Genomic DNA, 11,165 nt, shown 5'->3' with positions numbered 1-11,165 from the left:
CAAGGCACAAAACAGTAAACCTCTATGGTACTTCAAAGTCACACTCTCATGGGCTGGATATGAGACTCGTTTATGTACAAGTCCAAACTTCTGCGAGCTGGCGATCTATAATGAAGCAAAAAAGAAAAACCTAAAAATTAGACTACAGTCAACACGTAGAACAATTCAAAGATTGCGTTTTTGTGTAATGAATGATTTTTTTTTGCTTATTTATTTAGTGTTTGAGTTGTGGTGAATTGAGGCACTAGTTGGACAACTGATTATTACAACGATGAAATTGATAAAAAAAAATTGTTACATCGAGTTAATAAACCTATACGCTACATTAATTCTAAGGTTAAGGTACAACCTATGGAAACATAAATAATTTTGTTTGCCGCATATAATGTAACTACTCCTAAAAGTCCAGTAAGTAATGAGATTTTTACACAATCAAGAAAGTATCTATACCTACGGGAGTGCATGATAGTAGTGCATTATATGTTGGCAAAATTGCAAGAGGTTTTAGAGGAGAGAAAGGGGGACATTTCATGCACGATGCTTTTGGGCTGTTGACAAAAATCCAAAAATCTTATGTAGTTTATTGATGAGTATTGTTTTATCCCTCGGTATACGGCATTTGGTAGAAGTAATTTCGTAAATGTATCAGAAATCGCATGGAACGGAAATGTGTAACCACGGTGCTGCCATCTGTGATGAATTGCGTGTACCAAAGTTCACAAAGCCAAGTGTAAACTTTATAGTTTTAACTGTTTAATGAATTTTAAGAAGAAGGGCCAAATTTTAATCAAAAATATATTTTAGAAAATCAGGTCCAAAGCTGTGGTTTATTATTGTTTCAAGTCTTTTACGCTTTTGTCAAAGCAGTTTTGTTATGTGGTTTAAACTTTTTCGCTGCAAATCGAACGATTCGATTGTAGATGTAGCTGCTCCGGCAACGAATTCTATTTGCGGGTGCAGAAACAAAGTTTAATTCGTGTCCATTAATGTAGGTGAAAACACTATTTTCGTATATATTTATCACGCTCTGCGTGTTTTTAAATAATTCTACGTAAAATTTCGTGTCTCAGTTTAGTATTATTACAAGTGTATTTGCAACACGATAACACATTAATTTTCTCGTTGTCGAGGAATATATTACACATCTCTGGTAAGTAGTGAAAGACTTGCTTACATTTTGAATTTTTCTTTTTATTAAAGGAGCAAAGCTTTAATTACGTACAAGAGTTGTCTATGGCTTCGATGTGAGACTCGTCGCTGTTTTTCGCAAGGATTTATTGTCCTCGGCCTCTGCAGCTGGATAAAGACATCAGCAACCCATCTCCTGTCCATGTCGGGGCGCCAATGAACCTAAAAAAAACCTCTCGGACAGTGTTTTTTAACGACTGATCCAGGGGTGATCAATGAATTTTATAAGTTACTCTTTATAACACATTTTCATTTCTAATTCCTCTGAGGCCACGTAGATTTTTTTTTGTCTTATCTCTCGCCGACAACCGAGGCGAACCGGGTTCGATTCCCAGCTGAGAGAAGTCCAGATTCGTCGCAAGTGGGAAATGTGGCGGACGTTACCTCGAGGCAGCCGGTTTTCTCAGGGCGTCCCCCTATATTTTTTTTTTACCTTTCATTCCGTCAATGCTCCATCCTCATCTCTTCAGCACTCGCCTAGTGACGTCTACAAGACATTATGCCCTAATTTTCATTCCTTCACGTGCCAAGAGCCTACACAACTCGCTCGTCGCAACATAAATCAGTACTGTGTGAATGCAAATACAAACAATTAATTGTGCCCCAATGTATTTTGTATGGAAAATTTAAAAAAAAAAATACAGCACATTACTGGCACGCCCAAGTGTTTATCCAAACGACAGTGTTATAGAATGTACCCTCAAACAACGGATCATCACAAAAGAATAATAATGCTGGCTCGTAAGCACATAAAAGGTTTTTTCCATGGAATTATTTTTCATGCAAAACAATAATTCTGATCCAGTATTTTTAACGTGTGGGACTGATATGAGATATTTATTTTAATTCCAGGTTTGCGTGTGATGTTATGCACGCATTTAACTTGCACTTCATCAGAAAACGTTAAAAATTGAAATGAACCTTTTAGTCGCATTACCTGGGTTCATGTAACCGTCAATGACGTTTACATGCCTGCTCATTTTTTTTTTATTACAATTAAATCTTTAAGGTTTTCAGTTCAAAAAAGTATCTAATTATAAAATAATATATTATGCAGTTAATCTACATTTAGTCATACCACCAACGTGCTGACAATCTTCGGTGGTATTTATAATCCTATTATTCGCGCGAAATTTCTGCAAATTTCTCAACTTCCCGCGCTCAGGGGAAGGACACGGCTGTGACACCTGTCAGGTTGACGGCAGGAAACACACGCTTTGTTCGTGCACACGTAAGTGTTGGCGCTGATTAGCGCCGCTTACGTTCCACTGCAGCGTTTTTCCCTGCATGCACCGCTGGACATTAATCGCAGAGACCTTGTATTCCCCATTTAGATATTTTTTCACAAGCGCCTATACCTACATATAAACGCCACGGGCCCCCCACGGATTCAACATTCGTATGCGTGAACTGTCACTGACATAACGATTTTTTATTTTCTTTGTTTCATCTCGCAATGTTGGCTACACACAGCATCGCAGTCTGCTATGTTACGATAGTGGCATTCGTATCAGCGGCTCCGGTAAGCTAGCTATTATTAAGTATTATTATAAACTATCTTATCCATTATTTCATAATGGCTTCGTTGGTAAAGGCGACCGATAGTTCGTTTCCAGGCACTAATTATGTGCTGGGTTACGATAAATACTTATTCGGTGCGCAAAGAAATCTGATAATAACCACTTTCCAAGCAATAAGCACCTGGAGGAAAAATTATTTGTCTGTAAAGTCGGTTTACGGACTATAGTTTAACGTGACAACGTCATAACAAAACATTGACGAAATGATTGCATACTTTTATGAATAAAATTGAATCATTTTTATTGAATTATCACTATTTTGTATGGATACAAAAAAGGAGTGAAATGAAATCTACAATTTAATTGATACATTTACTTTTATTTGCACTCATTAATTCGACTATGTTTATTACTTTAACGAAGAGATTATTTTAATTATAACTTTCATACATGTTTGCTATTTAACTTCTTCCAATCTGTGTTATTCTGTTAAGAATAGGACGATGATAGGAAAAGTAGGAAACGAATGGGAGTGTTTCAAGTTTAATGTGCCTCGAAAAAGTCAAATCGATGGTTGTTCCAATCGAGTGGAAGAGAGATAGATGCGGCGCAAGCGTACAATGAGCGTAATGGGACACAGCGTAACGAGGCAATGTGCGTTACGGGAAACTTTTTCGTGCGTGCAGCTGGCGTTCATATATTTATTAGACGTTGTCACGTCAAAAATATGCCTAATATTTTTATATCATATTTATGCCTATGTAGGTGTCTATATTATAGTTATAATAAAATAATAATGTTTGATTTTTTTTGAAGCCACAACGTCATGACATTCTCAAATGGCGATCAAAGTTGAACGTCTGTCTACTTTAAAAAAATTTCAAACATTCCTTTTGTACATAATTATATCAAAACCTCATTACTTAAGGTGGAGTGTCACATGTTATGTTGATTTATTTTTTATTTTCACGTTATTACTATAATTTTAGGGCTATTTCTGTAAATTTAACACTATACTTCTCTTCCATTTGTTGTTGTTACAAATATTTCCCACATATATGTTCTAAGTGTTGTATGATGTGTGTAAAAATTTGCGAAAGTGTTGCATGACTATTCACAGCAAATAAAACTCTCTTAGTAAACATCTCTTGAAAATATTAGTAAATGGACAATAAAGGGCAATAAAGTGTTAAGTTTGCATAAATAGCCCTCAACTAATAGTAATGACGAGAAAATGATAACATCAACATGATGTGTTAGACCCTCACCTTAAATGTCAAGTATATGCAGATTCGTGTTTTATATAGTTTCAATTTCTTGGTAATTACTACAAATAATCTTAATCAAAATTTATTAATTTAAAAATTATTGATATTAAGCAAAGAAGTTTAGTCTTGTTAGGTTTTATAACCAGCAAAATAATCTGAATTTGTGTAGGACAAAATAGTTCACTCTTGCCAGTACTTATATTTATTTAGCTTAAAACTGATAAGACGTGCTGGTCTTGTAATAAGGTGTAACTCATTGTTGTTTTGATTCCAGAAGGGAATGTTAAATGACACTGTCTTCAAGACTTGTGCGGAAACTTACAAGTTGCCTGCCAGTAAGTATAGGGTTGGGCGTTCAGCATTGTATCTTGAGCCCTAGGATTTCTTAGGGCAGGGTCTCTGACACCATGTTAGTTTTTTTTTTAATTTTCCAGTCATTACTACAATGTAAGGGCTCTCTTGCACTTCACGTTCGGTCACAACATTTGCTTAACAAATTTTTGCTTGTGTGTACACAGAGTTGTTCGCAAACAACTGGGCATGAAATTTTAAATGGTTGGCAGGGAACGGCAAAGCGAGAAAAAATATTTGGCAATGATCATGTGTCGGTAAAGTTAACCCTGCAGAAGTCACGTGCGTGAACAGCAGCGCGCAAATTTGAATCTCCCGCGCGAGAAGCGCCAATCCGGTGGCTGAGAGGACGCTCTGCACTCGCCGAGCCGGCAACACCGCGCTGCACTGCTGGTTGCTGTTGCAGTTGACTGACTATAGCTTCTGCTGCTCGCCGCGGGAGCTCCTGAACATTGCACGTCGCGGCGCTGTGACCGCGCTACTTGTTGGGCGCGATATTCAAATTTTCGTGTAACTGTTAGCGCGTGTGACTTTGCAGGGTTTCTTTGTTTGTTTGTTTTTTTTTCGAACGTATGCTCACCAAACAAAAAAACTCTTTGTTTTGGCATTCCCTGCCACCCAGTGAATTTGCACCCCGTTTTGTCCGAGAACACCCTGCATGTGGCGTTCCAAAGATGGCTCCACCCCAACTTCTGAAACTTTTTCAACTGTTACTCAAAGTGGAAAACATTAATAATTAAATGAATACCTTAAACTGGAGGGACAGGAACCGAAAAAACTTAATTTTCGTTTCAACATTTTTCAGGTCACAAAAAATAATTTTCTACTGATTAATTTTAAAATTTTGGTTTGGTTAGAGCATAGCATATAATTTAGCGGAATGCCTGGTTGCTAAGAACAAATTCCCTGGAGTCATTGGCAATCAATGGCTACAACTGTATAATACGATCACTGTGCTCTGATGCGGTATCTGCCTTACCGAAGACAAATTTTCAAAATAATGACTTGAAAATGTGTTATATCGTCAAAACTGTTTAAACTAACATGACGTCATTTGGTTTCTAAATCTCCCTATTAAATCCATTTTTTTTACAAAAGTCTTTTGATAACATTACCTTAAATAAATGCCACTAAACTCAGTACATACTAATCTATTTAAAAATGGGTTGCCACAGTATTGTTTCTCCTAGGACTCAAAATATTTTTGACCCCATATGGATAAATTAATAGTTTTTTAACCTTGAAATGTAGTCTCGTGGGTTGACGTCTGTTACGTTTCCGTGCGTTATGGAAGCGCTAGACGCGATGGTAAAATCTTCCGGGGGATTCGTTGCAGTTTACGAGATCCGTCTCCGTTTCCGTACCATTGTAAACAGACCTTAGTGGCATGGTCCGCGAGGGACAACGCTCCATCCTCGTAGGCTATGCCTGCAATGAACTGCAAGAATCTCATTTCCAAGAATTTTTTTTCCTAACCTAACTAAAACTACGTGTATTTTGTTTGGGAGGGGTCTGGGTTAGGGAAGACTCTAGGTGCGTCCCAGGCCGAAGCCCTTACGCCTAATCATGCTGGGTTTAAGCCATGCAGAAAGGGAGGCATGCATCGTGTGCTTTTCTCAGGGATTGGCCAGCCATGGCCGCGATTGGCGCCATGGCTAACTCCCCTTCTTAACTCTAAACTAATTACTAGATAAGTTGGACCCACGTAAAACCTCCATAGACAGAGGGGAAAACCCTGTGCGCTTTCATGCGGGATGCAACAATATCATGCATTAATAGCAGGCAGGTTGAGTACAGGAAAAGAAGGATGGTCCTGGAAGAAGAGTTGGTTAGGTAGAAAAATTCTACTAAGCAATTGGGGAGCTTGGACCTTTTGTCCGCATTGGGTTTGGTTGGTACTGGTCTTTATAGGGCAACATGTTGTTGTTCCAACCAAGCTGCCAGTCAGCTCGCGTACCTAAGCTAAAAGGTGTTATATGTGGTGTACGCATGATGTTGTTACATTGCATTCATTTCCAAGAATAACACCGTCGTGTAGCAAGCTCTATTGAAGAGAAGCCTTATTCCAAGCAGACTATGTACGTTGAACTGATGTAAAATATCCATATTTTTGTACGTACAGTAGAGTCTCGATTAACCGTGTAAATGAAAAACCGCAGCAACCTCGGAGAAGCAAAATCTCGGATAACACGGATCTAATCATAAGATCGTCTTGGTTTTCAGTTGGCCTATAGGTATTTTTTTTTGGGTGATTTTTTTTTTTTTTCAGCTTTTCTTCGGAGTAGATTTTTTAACGTTACTCCATCATTCGGCCAAACGGGTAACTGTCATCTTTGATTTTAATTATCTTTAGGTTTTAGAACAATGGTTAGATCATTTGCTATGTCCTTCAGTAAATGTTTCAACAGTCTTTGCCGGTAATAGCGTTTCAGGTCTTCTTGGATAATACGGAAACTCGGTTAAACGAAGCTCTGCCAATCGAGACACCACTGAATTTCCAAATATTATGTTAAAAAAAATTTTTTCGTGCCAACAGTGACCTTTGATTCTCGTCACCCAATGGAACCAATACCTGACAACCCTGGCGAGGATATTATGGTGAGTGACAAATTTTTTTCGTCCGTTTGAGAGGATCAAGAAGAAGAATTAATAAAGTATGTTTATGTATGATTATGGTTTTAAAATATTTTAAATCTCAAAAAAAAAATTTAATGTGTTAACATTGCAATTGTATTATCACATTTTTCTAAACTCTACCTGAAGAAGCTCGCTACTACATATTTTAAAACCATGTGCAATCTTCCAAGTGAACTCTGAACTTATCGTTTATCGGCATTTAAGTCCAACCAGCCTACCAAATTACAAAATGTACAGTGTTAATGATTGTTTCCAACGCATAGCGTGAATGTGACTTTTACTTATAGCTTTGGAAAGCAAATAATTTTCTTCATGAGCTCATGGCTGGAATTAACTTAACGTGATTGTTTTTACAGTGCTTCCATGAATGTCTTCTCACGGGTGAAGGAACGGTAAGAAAACTACCTCACAGGAATATATTATTTATAATTATTCTTGTATGGCAGCCTTCGTCAAATTCGTAACGCGTCTTCATCTGTGAAGTGGCTCATATTGTGTTTTTTTTTTTCTTTTTTTAAGCTGAAGAATGGAGTCTTTCAAGAAGATGTTACAAAGGAGAGATTTACAATGGTGATGACTGCAAAGATGGGATCAGTGAACCAGGAAGCTTTAGATAAAGTCCTCGCTTGTGGAAAGAAAAGTAAATTAGAAAAATTTATTACTATTGTTCGATGAATCGATATTGTTGGTTATTTTTAACATTTATTTTTGAGTGTGAATAATAGTATTCGTGCGCCCTCTAATAACTTTATTATTAAATGTAATTAATTAATAAAAAAACTAAAAATACATGCGCTGCATTTATATACTGCCAATTTAACATAAATGGGCCTAATTTATTCTTAGCTAGTATCATCTTTCATGTTCCTCTGATATGTTTCTCATAAGTTTAATTTTACTTCAATATTATGTGCATTATACGTTCAATGTTTTACTTCAATTAAACCGTCCATGGGAGGTAGGGGAGGGGGGAATTGGTTTCATGTGTGGTATTTAGAATTACAAACAAAAATTATACACATTACATTTGTAAATTATTTGGTCGTTATTCTCACTGCAATATCACAAGGTTATTGTGAGTATTCGATTAAAAAATTATAAATTTTATTCAAATTCAACATGCAGATCACGCCTCGCGCGCTGCTAGGTTTTGAATCCAACAAATCTTCATTTACAAATGTTTAATTATTTTCACTAGTATTGACTTGCATATTATACATCAAAAGAGCGTGTTTTTTGCTCATTTTCTGTTTTATTTCATTTAAAATAAACCTACTTATACGGTTTCATCATTTTGTATTTTTATCCAATAGAACTCCACACTTTACTCTAACTCTGAAGCAAATATACTGTGTCACTGAAACGTCCACTCATTAGTTTAGCACCATGAACTCTTTGTTATGAAATACTATGTAGTTAAAACTTCCATACACGCTAAAAATATTCTAGACTGCGAGTTTGAGAAACCTTAAAATCTATTTTATCATATACTCTTAATAATGTTCGCAGTCTTTCACGGCCATTGTCTGAAGTAGCTTGGCTTCTGGGTTGTAGCCGCGTCCTTGGCGAATAATTCACCGACGTTTCGGTCGACATTGCCGTCGCCATCATCAGGGAGCAGTTACCTACTGGTAGGTTACCTACTGGTTACCTAGTTACCTACTAGTTACCTACTAGTTACCTACTGGTAGGTAACTGCCTCCTGATGATGACGACTGCAATGTCGACCGAAACGTCGGTGAATTATTCGCCAAGGACGCGGCTACAACCCAGAAGCCAAGCTACTTCATATAGGCCTACTCTTAGCCTATGTAAATTTTTTTATTTACATGTTATGTTTTCTTGCAGCTGCTGAAGGAAAATGTGCAACATCATACGCTATATTCAAGTGCATTGATGACGTTTTGATATCTGTGAGTTTCCAGTTATTTTAATTGAAAAAAAAATTGCATTGTTACTTAAGGTTTTGTCACACTGATAAATTTAATAATTTAAAATTTGTGTTTTCTTGCCGTGTAGGTCTTCAAAGGCTCACCTCACTGAAGACAACACTGGACACGTGACACCAAATGCTCGTCTGGATCAGCCCGTCCATCTTTTTTTTCTGCATCTTTGTAACAATCTTAATAAAAGAAATTTAAATCAAAAGATTATTTGGTTTTCGTAAATGATCAACTATCACATCGTTGAAAGTTAACTGGGTATAATCAATCGTTATAAGCAAAATTTTGCTAGTTTATTCTTCACTATTGTTTTAACAAGCTAAATTCACTAAGATTAGAAAAGTTAGTTTAAAAAGACCAGATATTGCATGTCATGGAACTCGCTTCGCTTGTACTTCTTAAACTAAAATGTTATATTAGTTATATATTAAGTTTCATACAATTATTACAGGTGATAAATTATTTCATTTTTCAATAGCTCTATATAAAAACACTGACTATTACAGTTGTTTGTTACACTTAAAATAATTTTTCACAATATCTTGAATTTCATTTCGAATACAAAAAACTGAATTAATGTGGACATGAGAATACACAATGTATTGATGTAGTTCTGTGTTTTATTTTCCTCAATTTACTATGGAGGTCATCAATAAAAATGTATTCAACAATATTTATTAACTGAAATAATTCCATGTTTCTTACAATTTAAGTGAACTTATCTCACAAGTAGTCGATTTATTCATTAAATTTTCAATTCCATGATCTTAGTTTTACGCATTGACTTTTTGTGTAGCCCACGTATCTCAGTAAAATGTCAGTTGTCCAAAATACATAACTGAATTTTTTCGTAAAACTGTTCATTTTTCCAAACAATAATTTAAACCCGAAGTATACTCTAACAGGGCATTTCATTCTTTACTCAATTAGGCTGCCCAAAGCTCTATGGCATATTCATTCCAAGTGTGCAACCTTTCAATATAAAAAGGTATTTATGTACTGAAATAAATATTATCTAACACCATCCTATGAACTATTCTTCAGTGTTCGTTTTACAGTTTTTTCTTTAAGTAAACAAAGCTTACATATCCTTAACATATCCTCATTCATTAAAATGTTAACATAAGCTTAATGTAACATAACGTATGATGACATAACGTAGGCTAATTGAGCTTAGTTAATTTAAACTTATCTATATAAAGCTTGAAAAATAAAATTAATGGATTAACCTCCGAACATACTCTGATTTCCTTAAATGAAATCTTATTTAGCTACAATGATATATTGACCTAGATTGTCTAACTCCGTAGAGCAGTTGAATGCACGTAAGCTTTCGGTTAGAGGAGGGCTCTGGGTTCGAGTCCCAGGTAATGCATGGGTGCAAATTTGTAATATCTAAATTGGTCACACATTTGTCTAAGTCAATCAAACTGTCAAATAAAACTGCCTCACTCTCAATAACAAGTACATAAAGGTGGATAGTTGGGTCTTTGGTGGTGAAAACATCACCGGTGAATGTAAGGTTTTAGAAAAAAAATAATAAGCATAACTTTTGGTTTTCTTCCAGATGCACTCGGGTTCGAATCCCAGTCGATCCACAGTGATTTGGTTTTCTTGGTTTCCCTAAATCAATTCCAGGATCAATTCCAGGCAAATGCTAACTGTATACCGTCGTCCAATTCGTTGTCCAATTTTATTGACTAGTACAACCGACCCTCACGAACTCGTTTTAAACAACACGTAAAACAAAAAAATAATAATAGTATTTAATATTTTATCGTATGTAAAGTGTTTTAATTCCAATTATATAATTTTTATTCCATGCCATAAATTTCCGTCAGTTAGCCGCCGACTCTCGTAATTCCCACATTTGCGTGACTTCTGTATCAAGTTGATGCGAATATTTTTTTAGACAGGAAATTATTGCGTGAAAAGTGGGGATGCTAAAGCTACACAGAGTTTTCATTTGTTCATTCATTCATTAATATTCATTAAAATAGCATTTACGTACAGTTTATGAAATTTTCATAATTTTTTATATTAAATGTTATTAAAATTATATTTAAATTAATCTTTGAAAAAAATAATAATGATAAATTTCAAATATGCCCGTTTGTAGCAAGTTAGTAAAAGTATTAAATTACTTTGAGTTTTTCATTGCTTACATTTCCGGAAGGTAAATAATAGGGACTCGTGCAACGCATGAAATTTACATCCTATTCAGTAAGTATTACTAAAATGACTGAACCGTTTAAAAA

General features: G+C 35.7%; 1 protein-coding gene across 1 annotated transcript; it reads left to right on the top strand.

The window, feature by feature from the left end:
• Positions 1 to 2,580: 2,580 nt before the first annotated feature.
• LOC134527507 (general odorant-binding protein 56a-like) lies at positions 2,581 to 9,580 on the top strand. Its single transcript, XM_063360237.1, has 7 exons — positions 2,581 to 2,710; positions 4,251 to 4,311; positions 6,864 to 6,925; positions 7,321 to 7,356; positions 7,484 to 7,604; positions 8,813 to 8,877; positions 8,984 to 9,580. Exons 1-7 carry the CDS (start codon positions 2,645 to 2,647, stop codon positions 9,005 to 9,007), a joined length of 435 nt encoding a protein of 144 aa, XP_063216307.1. The 5' UTR covers positions 2,581 to 2,644; the 3' UTR covers positions 9,008 to 9,580.
• The last annotated feature ends 1,585 nt before the right edge of the window (positions 9,581 to 11,165 follow it).

The sequence above is a fragment of the Bacillus rossius genome, chromosome 1, assembly GCF_032445375.1.
Source record: "Bacillus rossius redtenbacheri isolate Brsri chromosome 1, Brsri_v3, whole genome shotgun sequence".
In the NCBI taxonomy this organism is placed as follows: domain Eukaryota; kingdom Metazoa; phylum Arthropoda; class Insecta; order Phasmatodea; family Bacillidae; genus Bacillus; species Bacillus rossius.
This window is presented reverse-complemented; position numbering and strand designations above follow the sequence as displayed.